Here is a 22,437-nt window from a genome sequence, read left to right on the forward strand (position 1 = left end):
ATCGCGGAGTCAGAGTGAAAGAGAGAGTAGTATGTCACATGGCGCACCGACAATCGATACGGTGACGTAGAGGTCGGGCAGACCAATGAGGGTTCGCTTCTTGGCTCTCTATCAGTCGCTGATAAGAAAGGAGCATCGAACTCTCAATGTTCCTTTGTTCCACGTCCTAACGTCATTCTCTCCCTTTTTTCTCGTGGCTCTACGCGCCATCCGTAACCCCATATTTCCCAACATAGTTTGCTTTCTCTTCTCGTTTGTCACCTTTTTTCGACTTGCCAGATGCTCCTCGCCGTGGAGTGCCTCGAGCCTGGGACGGCATTATCGGATTTTATCCAGCGACCTTGAATATACTCGGTTCGCACCGATATCAGTATCGATATGTCACATCGAGAACACGCGATACGTGACTCATCGCTCCGAGGATCGAATTAGATTTTTTCCCCCTTTCTTTTTACTGGAAAACAATATTAATCAACTCGATTCCTCGATGTCTCTTCCATTTGAGAATTATTAAGTCCCACGTGATTTTGAAATTATTTTATCTGAAGCATTTTTCTGTGCTAATAATTTTTTAATTAAGTTATAGACGACTTCCTTCAAAAAGCAGTTAGCAAATATATTTTTATCTCAACTACGTTGAGCTTAACAATTATCATTTTAGGGATACGATAAATATTCTACGTCGAGTCGAAGTTTATTTCGATTCTTTCTCACCGAAGCGAGGGTGGAATTCGATCTTTGTAGAACCGGGAGTGCGTCAGGCGTCCTCGAAGTCCTATCGAAAACAAGATAAGCGCTACACTCGACTCATTTCACGGCCTTGTACTCTGCCAGGTACACAAGTTGCTCTCCAGATACGAGCATCGCGAATATATTGGCCTCCCCTCCACCTCTCGAGCATTCGACCAAAAAGAAAAAAAGCAATTTGATTCGGAATCGAAATTCCGTGGACGGGTTTTCGAAAACCGTGGGTCCCGATTTCGTCTCCGCGCGAATTCACGTCGCCTGTTTCTAATCACGCACGATACACGCGCGCACACGCTCGCGATAAGGCCAGTGACACTCGAGCCGCATGGCAGAGATGTTGTTTTAGGCTAGGCAAACAAGTGGCCCCGACAGAGCCCGCTTTATACTCCGCTGGAATAAAGATAAGCGGTTTAAAAGGATGCGAAATCTAACGTCGTTTTCCGATCCTCTCACGAGCCTTATCAAAACCCGAATACTCGTGCATTTGTTTCGAGAGGTTTTACGAGGTTTTCTTTCGAACGAACGAAAAATGTACCCACGAACGCGTCGCGTTCAACGTCAATTTAATCGCGCCGAGTGTTCGACGCAAATCGCAAATATTGGTGTTCTCGACACGCGCAGCTCGTTCGATATTTGTTGAATTTGTCGGTGTTTAGTCTGGAGAACTGTTTTCTCGAGGGATCACGTTGCTGCGTTTATGTGTGTTGGACCTTGGTTAGGGCTAAAGTTGGACGTTCTAGAAAACGTGCACAAACTATCGAGGGCACTTCTGTTTTCGAAAAGACGAAATTATTTTCTTATGTACTGATATTTGGGGCTTTCAAGTTTGTGAACTCCCTCCATCTTGAATTTGTGGAAACTTAAATACCAATAGAGCAATTGATATGACCTCTTCAGTATTTATGAATATTATAGTTTTAAGGACCCAAGAGCCAAGACTTGGGGTCCCACGAGTTAAGGAGTTGAAAATCCAGGACATAGAAATCTAGAAACGGAGACATCCGAGAGCCCAAGTGCGTAGAAACCCAGAGATGCCTAAGGCCTAGAAACCCGAGACTAGAAATTCACGAACCTGTAAGCTCAGGACCTACAAAGTCTCCCAGAAGTCCGATACGTATGTTAACCTAATCCCTTAAGGGGTTAAATATACTGTGCTTGCTCAGACTATATTTGTTCCAATTATCGTCTTGTATTCCCAGCTCCCGAACTTGGATTTTTATCTCGAGGACTCCGTAAATCCTAGACTCTCTTGGTTCCTAAACTCCGAGGCTCTTGGGACCTTATGCTTTTACGAGCATCCAATTGAGTCTCCAATTTAGCCATCCACGCCGCTGATTGCCACGAACATCCGCGTGAATTTCAATAGAGCATCGCTTCTTTGTAACCTTCAATCGCCTGACAATACTTTTTACCACTTAACTCTGCCAATGCAATGATCATTACACCGAGCACGTGTTTTTTTTTTCAATCGTGCAATTTAACTTTCGTAACGACGATTCGTCAGAAAAATGTCGAGTTTCTTTAACCGATAGATGCTAATCAAATTGGAGAAGCTGAGTAATGCTAAGTTCTAGCTGGCTAACATCAAATTTCTAACACCTACAAACAGACCACGGTGTATCGTATTAATTAAAACCATAGCGCAACAGATAAACCGTTATCACGATTTAATTTATGTCCGTCAACTCCGTGTACGCTTAAATTAAAAATTCGAGACCTTGCGAGGAGTACAAGTTCCAATATGCAGTCATGTTCGATGATAACTTGGAACAAAACTATCACCTGCACGACATAAATAATACCGATTACTTTATCTACGAAGACTCCCTCTCTATGCACGAATTCGATAGCGCGTCGTTTTCTACCAAAACAAAATTCCACGAATATTCCTTAAAGCATTGTAAACGTTTGCGGACTCGTAATTAATTCACGGGCAACGAACACGAATTTTAAAACACGCGAGCACGTCGCTGGACAAACTTTGTCGCCGGAACAGGTCTTTTATTTATTTTCTCTCGGCTGTCACGGTTGGTGGTACGAACGCGTGAAAAGAATATGGAATCATACGGTTGTTGTTGCACACCGTCCGGTTAATCGACGATCTTAATTAAGTCGTATCTCTGCGCGGCAACCGTATCTCTTAATTACGATTAACGCTAGGCGTGGGTGTTGCTTGCACGATATTATCCTATCGAACCCCCCTTCCACTCCTTAGGACGCTCTGGTTATCGTCCGTTCAGTTACGTAGAGGCTGTAAAACGCGCTGGTTCTTTCACTCTACTCTAATTCCCATTTATGCTCCGCGTTAATAATTGACGTGTTACCGCGACAAGTTTTCCCCCTTCGTGGCCGGTTGTTTTCGTGGGTCAACGATCGTCGGGACCGCGCTGGAAGACCCGGGGAACGGGAATCAAGTCGTTTATAACACTTAAACGTTCGTAAAGAGGTCGTTTTAGTTTTATGGGGTAATTTTTTGTTGCATGCACAAGCATCGAGCAGTCTCGAAAAAAGGAAAAGACTTTTACGACCGACGGTCTGTTAATTTGCTTAGAAATATTTCAGTGTGTACGTATTACACGGAGTTCTCGATATGTTATTCACGTGTTTCGCACGCGGGCAAGAAGAACGACGTATAATTCTTGTTTCTTGCGCTCTGACCATTTGCACCGCATTAAACGCGATGATAAGAAACTCGGTGCCTTGACATCCTTCAGTCCATAAACTTTTTCGCGTATCAGATCGTGACGGAAATATTTTTCAATCTTAGATTTCTATATCTCATAATTTATTGTATCGATCCAGTGATTTCAATCCGCGTAGAGTTCCCATTAGCGTAAAGTGTTTACAAGTATTGACTTGTCCGATAATTTACCGCATTGAATCGAACGATTTCCGTGGTCGACCACTCGTCATCTTTTAAAATTCTCCACACCGAACAGTGGTATCTCGAAACTCGTTCTCGACGATCCATTCTCGTCCGGCCCACGAAGTTTCACGCGGCTTCTGCGTAACGCGCGCGTTACAACGTTTCCAAACAACTTTCAGCGAGAGCCTCGTTTCTTCCATTAACACCTCCATTTCCACTCGTTTTATTTTCTCGCGTCGTTTTATCTCGAACATCCCACGGTACGTTCCATCGTTTATTGATCGAAGACGTCGGGGCGTTACTGGGTTTTTTTTCTCCTTTTTATTAGGCCTCTTAAAGACCACCGCTATTAAGATTCAGCTAGAAGAACGGTGCCGACTGTGCGCCACATTTGCATGGGAGTGATGTACACGGAATAATATGGTACAAGGTTCTCTTACAGCCGAGTTCTCGGGTGTATTACCCTGTCTCGAGCCTTGTTTGTCGTCTAGATGTCGTTTCGCCTCTTTTCTTCCAACGTCGCCACCGACTATCTCGCTCGTTTCAACGCTCGAAGACGTAATCGCGACGACCGGAGTCGCCTTGAGGCTTCATTTTACCGATTATTCCGTCGCCGTCGCTCGTGTTTCTCGCACACGAACCGCCTTCGGTTTTTATCGAATTATTCGCGCGACGGTTAATTTCGTCGGAAAATTTTTTCCCCCTTAGAAATTCAGGCTGCAACGGGTATAATTACACAGAGTGGCGGTGAACTGTTCTAAGCGGTACGAGAAACGCCTTATATTTAATTTATACTTTTTATTAGGATAGAACAAAATCCTGGGGGGACGATTTTTCACTGTTAGAATTCAGGCTACAGGACGCTGAACCCAATTTTATAGAGTGGTTCCTGCGGCTGAGCCAGGCTATAGCTCTGTTCTAAGCGATAAGAGATTGAAAAGCCTTATATTTAATTTTTTTTTTCTTCTATTAAGATGTATCAAGGTACTAGAGGAATATTTTTCGTTGTTGGAATTCATGTTGCGGGGCCTTTGAACCCAATTATGCCTAGTGGTTCGAGTACCTGATACGGGTTATGGCGCTGCTATATTTGCTTACGTTTTCGAGCCAAAGGGATCTTTCTTTCAGTTTGCATCATTTTTTGCTCTTCTTTGTTTATTGGGAAAAATCTTTGTCGTGCAGCGCGAAATTGGGTCGAGCTTTTTGATCCGTGACGCCAAAGTGCCCCGAAATTCTCCCCCTCGTTGTTGTCCACGTTGGCTCGACTTTACGAGCTCCTCTTCGGGATCTGTGCGACATCTGTTCCCAATGACGCAATTTTTTCCAATTCCTCGCGCCTTTGAAGCGTCTCCAGGAAGCGTCGTCGTTTCCCCGGGTCCGACGGAGGGTTTAGCCTTTGTGACTCACAAAACGGTCCGTGCCTTTGCACGAAATTAATCGAAACCGTCCGACATTTTTATGTCCCCCATTTTTCTTCGTCGTTCCGTTTCGTTCAGTTTCACTCGCGGCTCGAAAAATTGGACGACGTTTGGAATATTTTCCGGACTGAATTATTAGATACGTCAGCTGGGAAACGTTGAACATGTGTTACACTTACGTTTCGTCAACGTGAAAGAATTTTTTTTTTTTCAATATAAATAATAGACATCGTCTGATTTTAAACCGTCGAATATGGGGATTTTTTTTTAGACAGGAACTATATTTATTCTGTTTTGACAGCGTGGATTTGGTCGGAAGTCTTTTCGATGGGATCGTAAACACATCGAACTCGTTCGAAATTGATTCGTTAATTTATTTTAAGACAGAAGAGTAAAAGAATCTGATAACTCTGGCAGAGGATGATGCATACGTGCGTCATTCGGTGTATCTTAAACCTTCGTTATTTATCGGCACTTAACCGTGTATTTTTACGTTTACGAATCAAGTTTTATCGCTCGAAGTGTCTATTTTTTAACATCTGTTCCCCGACGTAACTCCTTGAAAAATCGCTAAAATTCAAACGACCTCTATGGTATCGCTTCATATTGAAAGTTGCCACCTTCCCAACCGTTAAATAGGAAACAGCGTTGTTTTTTTATCTTGGAAATAGAAAGACCCGGTTAACGCCCGAACGTTTCGGGGCACGATTGTCCGGCAGCAGCGATGAATAATGCAACCATAGCGTGGAAACAATGTACGTATTACTTCTCTGGCGGTGTTTCCTATAACGGAATCACGTGTATTCGGAGCACCGTCAATTACCAAGGGCGCACAAAGGCCCCGGGTACGGCGTGCATGAAATGCCGCGCGTCACAGAGAAGAGCCTAATGGCTCCTTTGTTTCGTCGCGACCGTGGCCACGCGCGAATCGCTAATAAACTAAACAACAACGTCGATGCCGCGAAACCGTGTGCTTTCACCTCCTAATAACCTTCTCGGTCAGTGAACCGCGATAGCGATCGTAATTAAATTTTCGAGCGCTGATGAGCCCGCTCGATCGTCCCCCCCCGTTCGTTTATCGGTTCGTTCCTTTTTATCGCCGCGGGAAACGAAAAGGAGGAACACGCGACGCGTCGTCGCGCAAACAAGCGCGTGCACGACGCGATAAAACACGCGAGAACGAGAAGAATCGGATCTGCCAATAAACGCGTCGAAACGATCGCGGGGCGAATATTGGGTCATACGTCGCGATAAACGTCGCGTCGAATACCGATTCGAAGGGTCGTCCTTTTTCGTTGCAATTAAAGCGAAGTTAGGGGAGAGGCCGAAACGTCCAATTTCAGGCAACATTTGTTCAGTCGTGAGTGCTCAGATTTATTTTACGCATACATATTCTCTATAAAATAGTATCTATTTAAGAAAGTTAGCCCCCTGATTCACGAGTGGAAGCGTGGTTGTTGTCCTGATAAGAGACATTACACCGAGCACTCTGTTTCAATTGTGCAATTTAACTTTCATAACAACGATTCGCCAGAAAAATATCCACAAATGTCGAGTTTCTTTTAACTGATAGTTGCTAATCGAATCGGTGTTTTCTCAAGAGCAGCTGGTGGACTCCTGTGTAAGGCTAACCTTATCACTATAATATATATAATGTATGTTCGTCAACAAAAAAGCAGATTACGCAATTTTACTCACACGTATTCTCTATAAAATAATATCTATTTAAGAATACTATTTGTACAGTACGGTTCAAAACTCTCCACCTGGCACGTGGGAGACCCGATTTTCTTGCAAGAAGCGAGGGAATACTGCACGTTGTACGCTGGGTTACGTCGACGAGATTGGAAACGGTTGTTTGGAGAGAATGCAGTCTCTCGAAGACGTGAGAATAGCACGGAAGCGAGACCAGTGGCGATTATAATTAGAGGATTACACGTTGTTGACGGCTCGACGCTGCGTTCCTTGGCACCGCTATTTATATTGCGGGTTTAGCCGACAGTTTTTCGCTCGATCGGCTCGAGAGCGTTTACGTTGTTTGCCTTTTACGCGAACTTGGAATCTGGTACCCGTCGGTTTTTCCAACCCTTTTTTGGCGGTGTTCGATGGATCAATGGAAGCTGCAGTCTTCCAAATCGGGGATGCAACTCTTAGGGGGCATCCTACTACCTAAGGTGGCCACGAATTTTTCTTTCGATCGATCACTAGTCTTCTTCGGGGCTACTATTAATTATGATACAGAAAAAGATTAAAATTTCTCAAAAAAAAGGGTGTATTTAATTTCCCTTCTATTTTCTGATGTTATTTGTCATTTACGATTTACGAACACTCGAATAGAATTAACTAGAATATGACTAAATTCTTAAAATAAGGAACACTCCAATAAATATCAAAGCTTCGACGTTTGATGATTCGAATGAATTATCGTGCAATTTCCGTCAGACACAGACGCGAGAATTTACCCTGGCTAAAACTGGGTCCTTTGAAGACCAAAGTTTACGAGATCTGTCTTCGCTGCTCGACACGCGATACTTCTGTGAACGTTTATGTTGTAACGATAATGAAACGAGCGTGCCTCAAAGGTACACGTCTTCTTGTAATATTTAATCTGTCGCGTAGAAGGAAGGACAAATTCCTATAATATTGTTTCGATGCTCGATTTTCATACCTCTCGTACTAGATTTGAACTCTGTTAACTCTGATTTGTTCATAGAATTTGAAAGTTTATTTATATTATTGGTAATGGAGCCACTTTGGCTAGGTTGCATTTAGGTTCCCGATAAGATTTCAGCGTCGTTAGTTGCCTTCGAGTTCCGATATCTCGAAAAAGAGGAAACTGCTTGGCACGGGGAAGGCATTTAGGCCACCGATAGCGGTTATCAGAATTTTAGAAAGTCTCGGGAGACGATTCTTCGCCACCCGTGGGTCTAATGACGCCTCGGAGCCTTCGAGAAGCGGGTGTTATTTCGGTCGAAACGACGAGTTTCTCTGTTCCAACCTGTAATTAACCTGGGACCGTGGAACGATCCCCTGCACCTCTAGATAATTCATTATTTCTGATCTCGAGGTCAAATTTCTGTGCACGTGCACGCGAGTCTTCCGACACGATGGGAAGAGTCGATGATTAATTATAGAGCGCGAGACTAAAAGGGGCTAAGTGCCAGACAAGAGACTTTTAATTATGAAAAAAGATGAGTCGCGGTTGCAAAAGGGACGAAAACACGTTGAACGCTTCGATAAGATGAATCTCTACGCGATCCAATTTTTGTGCTCGATAAAATTGGAAGGGAAGCGTATAAACGTCCGAGTTGGATCGAAATTGTAATCGCGTCTCGAGGGAAGGAATTCGGGCTGCTTATTTAAAAGCTCACGGTGGCCGGAATTAGAACCCACAAATCCTCGCGAAAGTATATAAATATAAACACACCATTAAGTAAAATTAGAAACTCCGTGTTCCCTGAACCGAAACTGTCATCGAACCCATTATTAGCATCCCTCATCTGGCAAACGATTCTCTTGTCAACACCTGCTCTTTACTGTCCCAGATCGCTCTCTCCACATTATTAATACGGTTCGAATCCATTCTAATTTATGCTCGAGACTCCCGTAAAAACGAATGAAAATCTCTTTTGCTTTTGAAAGAAACGTTGAAATTCGTGGCTCGAGGAGTCGAGGGGGTTTCCGAGTTTGCATTCGAACGGGCATTAGCTCGAAGCTATGGCGGGCAATAAAAACAACCCGATGTTCGCGTTGAAGAGAGAACCATCGCCAGGGGAGTCCTAGTTTGTTTGGACGTCGTTGGAAAACGAGCCCCGAGGGGCGGGGGGGAGGGAGGAAATTCTTCAACGACGGAAGGAAAATTCCATACGACTCGATGGGAGCCACGGGAGAGGAGGAGGAGGGGATGAAGACGCTGAAGAGACAGCAAAGTCGGGAGAGGCACGCCACGAAGTCTCAGAGAGCAGAGCCCGGGCTCCGTGCCAGGGGTTTCTGCCAAAAGAAAAACAGTTCTCGGAAGAGGAGGGTCTCTCTCGCGTGCTGGCCACGGTTTTCGGGGGCTTCACTGGGACAATCCGACGGTATCTTGCCAAATCCCGCATACGGGTTAATTGAGTAATACTTTTGTGGTTGATGACGCGACCGTCTATCTTTAATCCGCGAGCAGTCGATCGCCGGTGGCCACGTTTCGCCCTCTGACCCTTTCCACGAACGATCGAGCCTCTAACACGCCTGAAAATTCTCCGAGCTTCGTCTCATTTGTCTTGTCGATGACCAACACTCGGAATAGATCTCTTCAATTCGTATTTATATTTTGGGTATAATTACTGGGACAGTAATAAATTCGGTACAAGTCTCTTACACTTAAATCACGATTTTCTTTTTCTTCCGCAAACTTCTGCGAGATTTTCGTTTTTAATATTAACGTAGACATATTCAGGAATCATTTCCATGCGAAACCAGTTCTGCACTAGTGTTTATATTTGAGGTATATTTACTGTGATCGTGTTCGTTGCAACTGTACCAAACACGAACGCGAGTGCAATAAATTCGGGGCAAGTCTCTTACTTAAACGGCCTTTATGAATGTATTGAAATACAGTTCCAATATTCTCCTCGAAAATACAATCTTTTGTTTTATAAACAAATGACCTCGGGAACGGAACCAATTAGCCAGGACAAAAGAGGAAAAATCTTTCATCTTTTATTTATTTTATTAGACATTTAAGCAGAAACTAGAAGAAAACATTCTAACAAGGGTACCTAGAGTGAAATACCAATGTAAATATGTGTATAATAATACAATGTAAAGGGTTAATTATCACAGTGTCGAATATAAGCTTAGATCGCTGAATCTGAAGGGTGATTGGACTTTCGTGATTATTTTCGAGTAAATTTAAAATAGTTGAGTGTTTTTGAAGATCTCGAAGAACAATTGCAAACGAAAATAGTAAAAATGGAGTTTTTGGAGACACGTAGGGTCGATTTCCTCGCCTCAGGCGTCGGTTACGAGCGTTGGAAAAATTAAGGAAATAAACGTCGATAAGGAGCTCGTTCCAAAGCGTAAAAGTTTGCTCGGCCAGCTATCGATGACTAAGTCGGTCAGGTACTCGCGGCCAGCTTCTTATCGGTGCTTTTTTACCATTGTGAACGCCTCGACGATAGGAGGGAACCTGTTTTTCGTGGCCTGTTCTGGACAGGATCGCTAGGAGAGCTCGACGTTGGCGGGTCTCGGGCCTTCGTCGTGTACTAATTCGTTGTTTCCGGCAAGCAGTGACGACCGAGAGGCGGTAGGCAAACACTCAAATCATCGTAATAGCTAAGTCGACGCGTGGGCCTTCTTTTTGTATCGTGGAACCTGTCCCGTACCAGACGAATCGCGTGTCATAGTTTCTGCTCGAACGATCAGAACAGTAGCACCGTTTCGTAACGCGTTCCGCGAGAACCAGTCGACCGACTGGACCTGTAATCCAAAATTAACGACGAATAAAAAGCTGTCGGGCTCTTTCTTCCGTATATCACCCGTAACTCGACCGTAAGAAGACTATCTTGCTCGATCGTCGGGTGGAAACTTCGCTTTCGCGCGAATAAATTCAATTTATTAGAAATATATATTAAAAGGAATAATCTTAAGTAATAATAAACGATAGTATATACAAAATTTATAGTTCATCTCCGGTCAATACAATTAAAATTGACCGATAACGAATGTACGAAGTCATCGTTACAGAGAATCCAAGATTGAAAGTCGAAATACTAGAAATAAACAAGACCCATATAACACCTGCAGATTAAGAATTTTTAAAAAGATTCGAAAGATACGTTTCAATCGAAAAGACAGGTGGTTCCTTGTTAGGCGAATTGTCCAGATTGTTCAGTACCATTTGTCTTAGGGGCGATTTGTGCTTGTTGCAATTAACACCTGTGCGGAGTATTTGCTGGATAAAACCTGCGAAAAACAGGTTTAAGCACGCAACCATTCAGCGATATTATCTAGAGGCTGTCAATCCTATGCGTCGCGTAATAAAACTCGATTGGTACAAAATTAACAAGTATGGTGTTCCAGCCGCTGAAATTCGTTACGAACGATTACGAAACGGTTTATTCGCTTTTTCAACCGTTGCTATATTTATCAGCGACGGAAAAAGACTCCGCGTCGAATCGATTTCGCAACTTCTTAATAATTGTACTTGCTGCTGCATGTAAATCTTGTAAAACTAGGAAACCCACAATGTCTAGAACGAGGCTGTAATCGTTTTTAGGAAGCAATTTTCTCTCATTATTTTCTCCGCGTGTTTCCGTTCAGAACTTCCTGATAAGCTGACTCGGTCAATAGAGATTCTTATCGGCGATAAGAGATGACCCGAATTCCATCGTGGATCTCGAAATTGTGCCGTTGAATCGTACGATAGTTTCTGTATTTTATGTAAATTAAACTTACTTTTTCCCTGAAGAAACAATGTTACCAAATTTCATTTATATCGATTCGATCGTAACAATGAAAAGTATTACGAAACGATCGAAAAATTCGAAGGTACACAAAAGAAAACAACGTGGATCCTATTAAATTGCTTCGCTGAACTTTACGGGGATTATTTCTATTGGTTTCCCGATCGAGCACATTATGCAATACAGTATTAACTGCTCAAAGTATCGTATGGCTTCCGTATGTGTTTCGTATTCTGTAATTTAAATCCACGAATTAGGGAATTATTTCGTTCTAATTATTTGACAGATATTAGATTCCATGTCCAAAGTTACAGAACTCGTGGATATTATTTTCCCAGCAATTTACATGAAATTTTACAACCTGTACGGTCAAAAGAAAACCCGTATTTTAGTCTGACCGTGCACGCGACGTGATTCGATAAAGATACGTGCAATTAACGCCCGTAAATCTAGCGTTAAAACGGTTGGGTAACGCGAGTAGTTAACAATTAATAACCCGCGTGAAGTATTAGAGTTTTGTTAAAAACAGCAGGTGTCCTAAGGCTGTTGAACAGCGGTTGTAGGTCGATCGAGGGAGTGGTTCTCGTGAAACATAAAGCTCAGAGACCGGTGCGCGTGAAACTTTTCCACTGACAAGATTAATGGCTGCCTGTAGTCGCCTGTAAGGTTTCGTCACACCAGACCCCTCTGATATTTTTGATCGCCGGCGACTCCCGATACGCCGTGGATCCCGCGATCTTCCCTCGCGTTGATAGATCGACGCGGACGCGAATCGATTATTCAACGCGCGGCGAAAGCTGCGTTCCTAGTGAAATGTATTTCCCGTTTAATTCGTGCACGCGGGTCGTCGACCCGCCACAAGGTCGGTAACTGTTCACATTAATATGCATATTGTGCTCGTACTCGCACGGAATCGTGTCTGAATTAGGATTGTTACTCGAATCGTTTATACACGGTTCGAGTACAGGCTTAAATCGAATTACCAGCGACTTTGGTTGCCAATATTTTCGAGAACTCCAAGATCTTATAGTAGAATCGATTAGGGGTTGGATTCCTCGTGGAAAAACTAGTTTATACGAAGCTTCGTTTTTTGAGGAAATAGTCGATGTAAGTGGAAAATGAATTATTATAAGGAAAAATTTTGTTCTGCATTTTCAAGTTCTGTTACCACCAGGTGTGTACGAATAAATCAAACGATTAGTAATTTTGTCCGCTGATATTGAAAAAAGAATTACAAACTGTGAATTTAGTTGCGTGGAATATAATTAATGTCATAATGAGGATATTATTTAAATTACTAATCTCTGGGATAAAAAAAAATTGTTTTAGTCGTAGCACAGCTGTACGAAAATGAGTCCCCTTTCGAGAGGAAAAACGAGCAAGCGTCGAAAGGGTGTCGGGAGGCGACACGGTGCGAGGTCTAAGTTTAGAAGACGGTGCATCTGCGTTTCGAGAACGTCGCGACGCCAACTCGTCTATCGGTTTCACGGCTTTCCATCGACGATGCACGCCACGCTTTCGGTTTACAGATTCAGTTTACTTGCCAGAGACGACGAGCGTCCCGTTTCGATAAAGACACCCAACGACGAATGGAAGATGAACGATTCTCTGAAATTCGTCTGAGATTTAAGGTTCTTGAAGCCTGATAATCCTTTCCCTTTTCGTTCGTGTTTACGAAAGCACGATCGATCAGGGGGATTTTGCATATGGACGAGCGTGCTGTCCGATTTCGAGCGACCCAGTTCCTCTTTACCTTCTCGAGGCGCGGAACAAACGTAATTGTGTCATTAATACGATTATGTGATCAGCGTTTACGGTCGTTACGTCGATCGAGAGCAGCGACGATAAGCTTTGGACGCATGTTATCGTACGTTCCTTCATTAGTATTTTAAGAGACAGGAATTCGTGGAACGTAGCAAATTGGAAATTTCATTCGAATGGAATTTTGTCGATTTCAGGATCTTTGGAAATAAGTTTGGTAAATTTTCAGTTTATCGTGTGATCGCGTTTGACCGATAATTTTCTTGTTTGCAGACTCATATCCTGTTGATGGATGCGTTCCTCCAGAACAACAGGCTGGATCATGTCTCGAGGGTGATGGCTTCACATCCTTCGTATTTGGAACACTTCCTCCGTACCCAACATTTCATCCTCAGGGGCGACGGACCCCTCCCGTACGACTACAGGCATCTCATCGCCATTATGGTGAGTGCTCTGCTTTTCCTCCTCATTTAATTCCCCGTAATGGCTGCTAGCTTTCCCCTGGACACCGCGATAAACGAGAAAAATCGGGTAATCCCCGACTGGTGTCGCGTCCGTTTCGCAACGTGTCTACCATAGGCTATAAAAGCAACGAAAAAAATACAATTTGTCGAGTTACCACTACAAAACAGGATTCATTTTAAATTAGATAATTTAATAAATTTTGAATAACCTAAAGCCTTTTTTCTGATATTACGATAGTTGTGTAAAATAATATCTCTGAGGATTTAAATTATAATATTTTTTTTTTAATCTGATTAATATTCTTAAAATTTGAACAGTACTATTCGTGATATTATTGCTTACATTATCGCGTACGTCTGTATTTTCCGATTTTTCTAACAAATACTGATCAACAGAAGCTACATTTATCCTCGTGTACGTACGTTCTTGATGACGAAGCCACTTTAGCCACACTAAAGATCACTCTGACTATAACTATAACAGTACTGTGTTACTATGACCCCGCAACCAGTTCAGGGTCAACAGTAAACTGCAAATATTACTTTAACGACCGTTGGATACGTGGTACCACGTTTTATTCTTGCATTACATTCCTGTCGATCCCCAAACGATACGGAGGATTTTATCGCTTGAAAGTACATACATCGAATTACGGATCTACCAAATTTCATTTGAAAATGTTCACGTATACGGAAGTTACGACCACTCGAGAACGTACTCGCAACTATAAAGAAAATTTAAAAAAAAATATCTTCGTAAATAAATGTGTACATTTTTAAGCAACCTACGAACCTTCGACGCAATTTTTTACACCACTGTAGGTGGAGAAAAAAATCTGAAAAAAATTGATTGCTCATTTTCTGATCCACCTTACAACAAACATGTATAGAATATAAATCTTACGCCACTTTCGCAATCTCCCGGCACATACATATAAACGTTTGCCCTATCTGACTTTGTTTACAAGATGCAGCTGTTTTTAGTGTTTCAATCATTCTCATTCCAAACTGTGGTAGTATAATTGATTCTGCCCGGTTATTTACAACCCCGCTCTTACGTATCTCGCGGACGATCTTGCTAACTATTTGCAAACGCTTTCGTAATGCCTCTGTGTCAATTTTCTTAACAAGGATACACGTCAGGAATTTCTATCGGCAATAACTCGAAAACAAGATTAGATAGGTGAAACGTTTGTACGGACTTGTTTCCAATATTTGTCCAACCGCGGTTCGCTCCTCAAAGTCTATAATTTTATGAAGGCCTTTCCCAAAGCACAATTAATCCGTTTGTATCTGACTGTAATATGTGCTTATATCGTATTTTAAATTCAATATAGGTTCGTGCATATTTATGATGTATACATCTATACTGAAATAATTATGCAACGATCGTTGTTAATATACACGGTGCATTTATGCTTGAATTGCTTCGAGGAAATGAACGTTTCCGTGAAATCGAAATATTTGAAACGGGCGTGGAGATACCAATTCTTTTCCCAAATCTTTCTCTCGTTGCTGTCGCGATCTGTTCGGTTTGTTTTAACTTTATTTTTACAAGACACGACACGCACAATGGCACACGCGCGGGATCAAAGAATTTAAGGATTATGTCACGAGCGTATTGTGTCGCTTCTTGAGGATCCATCGTCGAGAGATACGATGCTTGAATTAAGTAGCTGGATAGATTTATTGGCCCGAGGCAGCGTCATTTAAATACAGAAAATAATGTCACTGTGCGGCTGTGATAATGTAAACAGTGGCAGCAGCGGTATACATTTGATAATCGTAAGGCCAGGTAGTAATTTAAATGCTAATGCTAATACCGATTATAAATATTAATATCAATAATTATAATCGCGATGATACAACAAGAATTCTACAGAGCTATTGGGTTACTTTTTATTCGAAGCACAATTTGCTTTGCTTGGATGTTTTAGAAAATTTATTTAGTCAGATTAGGATACATAATTACTGCTATAATTCATTCTCTCTCATAATTTAACTCTTTCAAGCAAGCACTTATTATCAGTGACAATTTTCTTTTCGTCACTTTGTCTCTGGAACTTTATTTTCTATACTTTAATAACTGTACCTGGGTTTTATAATGGAATTCTATATCTCAATTCTAATTTTCTAATGTTTATAAGTCTGACACGGTATTGTTATTGGTTCGATCGATTTGACCAAGAGCTTCTACATCGAAAACACTTTCGAATTCCCGTTAGACTCGCACGTAACGTTATTCGTATTTGTGTGTCATGCTTTAAAAAATGACACCGCAATAACCGAACCGTGTATACATATGCATGACTCGATGTCAGCCAACACATAGACAGTTTTAATATCTGTGGAGCTTGAACAATGAGACACGACTAATTATCAGTCTCGAGCGAGCTGTTTTTTTATTAACGTTTTGAGTCATCTACAAAATAAACTCGTGCGACCTATAAAATATAAAATAAATTACGATCAGAAACATTCGAGGGACACGAATAAATAGAACATATTACTCATTTAATTCTTCTTTTTTATATATCAGCCTTTAAAACAGATATGAGCAAAATTACTAAATTAACTCGTCTACAATGTCGTCGAGCGTAATTTTTACTATCCAACGATAAAGCTCCTCAGACGTTCTACTTCAGATCTCTATTTCGATGAAAGAAATTCAGTATCAGAAAATGATTGTTGCATTATCTGAAAATTCCCTTACGCAAACATTCGAGTCTCTATTATGATAGTTCAGATACCAGAATCTCTGTAGAACGGTTATTCAGACAAGCTGTTACTAGTTGGAGGCGTAACATAATTCGATTATATAATTCGGTAATTTTTATCGACCGTACGTCGAATCAAGAATTGTTTATCTTTTATTCGTTATCGAAAACTCTTTTAGAAGGACGAGAATTTTTCAGAAAAATACGATTCGAGTTTGGACGTAATCTGCGCTGGTATCGGTAATATAAACCGGAATACGATTTATCGCCCGCGAGAAGAGTTCTTTTTCCCCCGTGGAGCAAAGCGGTCGACGTTTGTTTTATCCAGTTTCACGACGTTCAGTCTGCAGCTGTGGGTCGTTGGGCCAAAGATTATCAAGTCATCGTAGCATGCTTTCCGACGTGACGTTGCAAGCCATCCGCTCGTTTGTCCGTGAAAAAAAAGAAAATTAATCCGCGGAATCGACGTCAGTTCGTTTTATATTCTTTTTATGTAAAATGTATTTTGTATATCGCGACTTCGGGACGACGGTTCGCGATAGGTCCGGTAGTCGATACACGAAAAATCGTCGTTCGAAACGATCCACCGAAAACACTATATCGAGCGCGATAAAAGACGAGGGGCACGATAGTCGAAAGCAACGAGCTACAGGAGAGGGGATTGCTAGTTGGTACACGGAGAAACGCGATAAAAGCGATAAGGTATCTGAAAAACAGCTTTTCTGCCGGTAAACATTCCCACCTGGTGCACGTCTCGTGTCAGAACTCTTTTTCTCTCTTTCGCGATTCGCTGATTTCCCCCTCTCTGTAAACCATATATGAAAGGTGTCCTGTAACATGGAAACACGTGAAATAAAAGCTTTCGTTTATTTCGAGATTAACAGTGATTTTTGCTTGGTCTTTGGAAGAAAATCATTTGACAATTGTGCACGTATGAATGGAAGTGAAACAATGTGTTATGTTTATATTATCTCCGGGGATATTGGTTTCTCGAGTACCGTTCCTAATCTCTATCTAGAGTTATAAATATCTTAGAATTTAGGAATCAATTTTAGACCTAATCTGCGGATCGTCAAAGATTAGAGCGATCGGCGAAAGTCTATGTGATAACGATTCCAGTGTTTGTGTGGGGTATTCGTGCAAATATGTAATTAAAAGATTTTCTGAGGCGGCTCGATAACGTACGATTAAATATAGTCCGTTGGAGGTCTCGCCAATTCGTTGATAATACTCTGATAAATGTAAGAATACTTGTTTAGGTAGACGATCCTAAATTATTTTTAATTGAACTCACGAATAATGCGCTTCCTTAAAAATTTCTTATAGAGATTTATTTGTGTATTATTATTGTGTAGTATTTCTTTGTGATTATAAAGATTTTATAATCACAAAGTTGTAATTTTATTCGAGTAGATTTGTGATTTGACGTTCGTCTTTAGATACGAATTTTGACATTCTATGTGTCATAGAAATATATTTGGTTTCGGACGGCTTAAAAAATTGGCCCGTTTGGAGCAGCGTCTTTTCTCGAGGCGCGTGCAGCAACGCTCGAACGTATTTGCGAACGTTTCTTATCGCTTATCGCGCCTCTCGAGTCGATCGATCCACTGGGCCGCATGGTAAACACGTGTCTTGTTTACGCGCTTTATCATCTCGACTTCTTCCCCACCCATCGCCAGTCCACCTATTCGTCTCCTTCCTCAATGGTAGGCGCCGGCATTTGAATTTCTGATGTAATTCCAGCGCGATCAAAACAAACTATTACGAAGATCGAGGTTCCAACGTGTCCCGTGCCTCTGTTACTCCTACTCGGCTCCCCCTTTCTGTCGATCTTCATCCCCCGTTCCCCTCCCTCACCGCGATTAATCATGAACCCGTCTCATCCGTGCTCGTTTCCATCGATCGTTTGCTTTTCGTCGTCGACGCCAACTACGCCGAACACACCGGTTGCGTCACAAAATTCCCCACCCTCGACAGTTTTTATCTTTCTTATTTCCATTCGTTTCTACGGTTACTTTCCAAGCATAATTGATTAACAAATAAAACTGGTACCAAGCTGCGACTTAATTCAATTCTTTAAACTGGGAAATTGTTAGAAATTGTGAGTTTCCTTGGAGAGAATGTGGCGCGAGGAATAGGTAGAATGAGTAATTCGAGTAAGTTTTGGTCAGACCCAGTCTAACCCTATTCTTTTCTAAATGGTCATATTTTAGTATTAACAATCGTATGATTGAAGAAAAACCTCAATAAAAGACGAACAAATTAAAATCGAACACGATTGAAACATAGTTGAACAGGTGAAAAAGTTTTATTGTACAGAGTATAGAAATCATGTTTTTTGGTAAACTTTGTTTCATATATGTGCAGACATATATAACGGGATTATTCAATACCCTGGCTTTAAGTAACTTCACAACGTTGAAGAAGCACGCGAAGGTTGACATTGGATTTTAAATACAAGCTCTTCGATAGTTGGCTTCGATGAAGTTGCAGGTTACATAATATTATCGAGATTTTTATCCTTCTTCTGTTTCGTGATTGGATAGCTTTATTCACGAGCGTAAGTGGTACCAAATGAGCTCGTGAAAAAAGGTGGATTATCTAAAATACTTGAGTTCGTGCAATTTTCAAATCTGAATACAGAAATGTGTCAAGAAGATTTATATATTTTGCCATTGAAACTTATTTATGTTTCGATATTCTATTGTGCAAGTTTAAAGACGAGTATTGCAGTCCTATTTTATTTCTTCTACGATCGATTTAATTCTGAGACATTATAGGACCCCAATATTACCCCAATATTAATTTTAATAGTTTAGAAAGGACAAACTCGAATGTCTCGTATGCTTTCAGGCCGCAGGTAGACACCAGTGCAGCTATTTAATAAACCTGCAGAAAGGAGAGTTCATTCTTCAGGGCGGTGACCCATCGTGGCTTCGGGGTCTGAAGTCAATTCCTGGAAAATTACAAGATCTCTATGAGATTAACAAGATTTTAGCCCATAGGCCGTGGTTGCTGAACAAAACGCACATAGAGGTGAGTGTTCGATCGTCAACAAATTCTAAAATCCCTCTACAGAACACCCAAAAGTACAAATATAAAATCCATCGTTACTTTTCTCTAAATCTTGTGATATTTCGGAGACCTATGCTAGTATTTTCCTGAAACCGTTTGCTATCACGCTAGACTGTCATTCCCGAAGCAACGAATCGATTTGCGATTTTATTCGGTCGCATTCCTAATTGGAAAAGCGTTACGATTGTTTGCTAGTCATTCTCGCGTTGGTATTAATATGCAACACGTTACAAAAACCGAAGGACAACGAGAAAGTGTGAAAACAAAGATTCATTGGAAAGTCGGAACAAAATTCTATACTCGCGCTAGAATTTTTAAACTTGTATTTATTTAGGGTATGAAAATAATTATTCGGGGTTTTCAGAAACTGACCAAGGGCGCGGACAGTTGGTCCTTAGCCGAGGTAGTTCACGCGATAGTCCTTTTGGCTCACTTCCACTCCCTCTCGTCTTTCGTCTTCTCATGCGGGGTGAACGAGGAGCTGGACAACGTTGCCGGCCATCATTACAAACTGAACGTCCAGGAAAATAGCAATAACGTACCAACTGCCAAAGACAAGATTTCCAATAGTCCCAAGAAGATTCTCAATGGCGATGGCAAGACTGGTAAGTTCCTCATTCCTATACTTTGTATCCGACATTAGACTCTGAAGTCACGGTCTCTGATTGCGTCAATTAATTCGAAATTCCCACAATGTTAACTCAACTCGATTGGATTCGTTTACGCGAGCCCTGAAAGTCATGTATTCTTAGTTACAATTTACGATAATCTCTCAGCTTTTAACTCTTTAAAAATGGTTTCATGTATAGGTGTGTGGTAGGTTTATCTCGAAGCTTGCATAAATAAATATAAAATAATATAGAACCCTCTGTTTAATCGTAAACCAATTATATTCGCAGTAGATCAACACCTTTTTATATTTGGCTATATTTCTACACAGTCAGTGCTGTGTCTACAAGTATCAGACCATCGTCTTTTCTGTCAACGATAGCAAGCTCTTTTTAAAAAGAAAATTCGTAATATAATCCAACTTTATCAGAGTCTGTACCCAACGAATGCTCGATCTTCTCACACGTTTCGCAAGTTTCTTTCGAATTTCCTGGTCGAGAATCTGATCGTCGGTGATTTACAACAGCTGGACCCTTCGTCGTCGATTTAGAGCGGTGTATTAATTTTGTTGGTTGCCTTGATAACGTTCCCGTTTTGCAATCTGTGCAGAAAGCATGTCGTCGCCGCCGTCCTCGCCCAGCATAGTCGGCGAGCAGGAGGTCGGCGTCGAGGCTCTGATGGAGCGCATGAAGCGTCTGTCGGAGAAGTCCGAGTCCTATCAGATCACCCAGGAGGAGCTGTCGAAAAGATTCGAGACCGTGGAAACGCAGTCCGCGGAGCTCGCGGCGGCGCCACAGAGGAGTAGTTCGGTCCTCGACTCGGACATAGGTCATTTCATCGAGGACCCCACCTTCATCTATCAGGACTTCGCCAAGGTAATTAATTAATCCTCACGTTCGATGATCGATCGACTCTGCGCGTGAACGCTCTCCCCGGGGGGCTTTCGATTATGCCAGCTGCGTAGATGGTCTTGTGGGAACGGTTTTACTGGTAACAGTAATTAATAGATTTGCTTTTATTCGAATCGTGAGATCAGAATTTTTCCTTCCGGATATGCCAGTGGACTCATCGATAACAAGCCTTGCTTTAAACGTCGGGATATTTAATAGTCGATCGAGTGCTTGTGAGAAAGGTGCAGGTCGAGCGTAGCCCTCTGTCGACGAGCGCGGGAACTTTGATCCAAGTTTAGAAACTTGTTAAAGCAATTTTCATCGTTTGCATTCCACACAGAGTCGTTCCCTCCGACTCGTCGGTATTTCTTCGCGTCGAACGACTATCCTATTGTCGTCCGCGCGAGGCCAAGCGATCAATGAGCACCGGTCACTCAACGCTTGCCTGTTGCTTGGCGAAAACGCGATAATAAAATAATTCCGCGATCGGAGTGGACGCGATAAAACTGTCGTTTCGAGCGAGCCCGGTTCGCTAACTCGGTTACACGGGCTCCGGGAGGATTATACCAGTGTTTCTGCGCTGTTTTTACGAGCCCGATTCGAAAGTACGGTTTCAAGGCGACGGCAAAGCTCGTCCCGATGAATATTTAAAGTTCGTCGGTTCGATCGCCGTCTCGAACCGCCGATACCATGAATATTTACGACGCGACGACACGTGAGTATCTCTCCGATCGAGACCAACCGCTTAACCTTAAATGGTAGCGCGATTAAGCTCCGAAGAAAGGGAAGCAAGTAAAATAAAGGATCCTCGAGCTCGGATCTGGATCGAATTTTATTCGTTTTTTTTTTCTTGTTCGCGTGTTTCAGCGCGGTCAGCTGAACGACATACCGACTTTCCGCGTCCAGGACTACTCGTGGGACGATCACGGCTACTCGCTGGTGAACCGTCTTTACAACGACGTTGGCAATCTCCTGGACGACAAGTTCAAAACAGCCTACAATCTGACGTACTACACGATGGGTACGCACAACGAGGTGGACACGTCGCGGTTCAGGCGAGCCATCTGGAACTACATTCAGTGCATGTTCGGGATCAGGCACGACGATTACGATTACAACGAGGTCAATCAGCTCATCGAGCGAAGCTTGAAGACTTTCATAAAGAGCGCCGTGTGTTATCCGGAGCGCGTCACTAAGAGGGATTACGATCGCGTCATGAGGGAGTTCAAGCACAGCGAGAAGGTTGGTAACAATTTCTCATCTTCCCTCTCTCTGCGTTTGTTTCCGCAGAATTTTCGTAACGGACAATACCTTGCACGTGGTCTTTATCTTTTTGAACGTTCTCCAAGTTCATCCTTAACGTAAATCTCTTCGATTGGCGAAGCGAAATAATTCTCACTTGCGCCAGGTGAACGTTGGTTACGCCAGGAGAGTTTATTTGCTC

General features: G+C 42.2%; 1 protein-coding gene across 1 annotated transcript in view; it reads left to right on the forward strand.

Annotated features, from left to right (window-relative positions):
- LOC122405506 (sestrin-1) overlaps positions 1 to 22,437 on the forward strand; it is a 214,972-nt gene that overhangs the window by 185,516 nt on the left and 7,019 nt on the right. Inside the window, exons 7-11 of the mRNA XM_043410314.1 lie at positions 13,512 to 13,682; positions 19,273 to 19,455; positions 19,859 to 20,099; positions 20,713 to 20,978; positions 21,861 to 22,235. Coding sequence (XP_043266249.1) covers positions 13,512 to 13,682; positions 19,273 to 19,455; positions 19,859 to 20,099; positions 20,713 to 20,978; positions 21,861 to 22,235 — 1,236 coding nt within the window. The remainder of the gene's footprint in view (positions 1 to 13,511; positions 13,683 to 19,272; positions 19,456 to 19,858; positions 20,100 to 20,712; positions 20,979 to 21,860; positions 22,236 to 22,437) is intronic.

This window comes from Colletes gigas, unplaced genomic scaffold (assembly GCF_013123115.1).
Source record: "Colletes gigas isolate AHSC1104 unplaced genomic scaffold, ASM1312311v1 Colletes_gigas_Sc00001, whole genome shotgun sequence".
In the NCBI taxonomy this organism is placed as follows: Eukaryota; Metazoa; Arthropoda; class Insecta; order Hymenoptera; family Colletidae; genus Colletes; species Colletes gigas.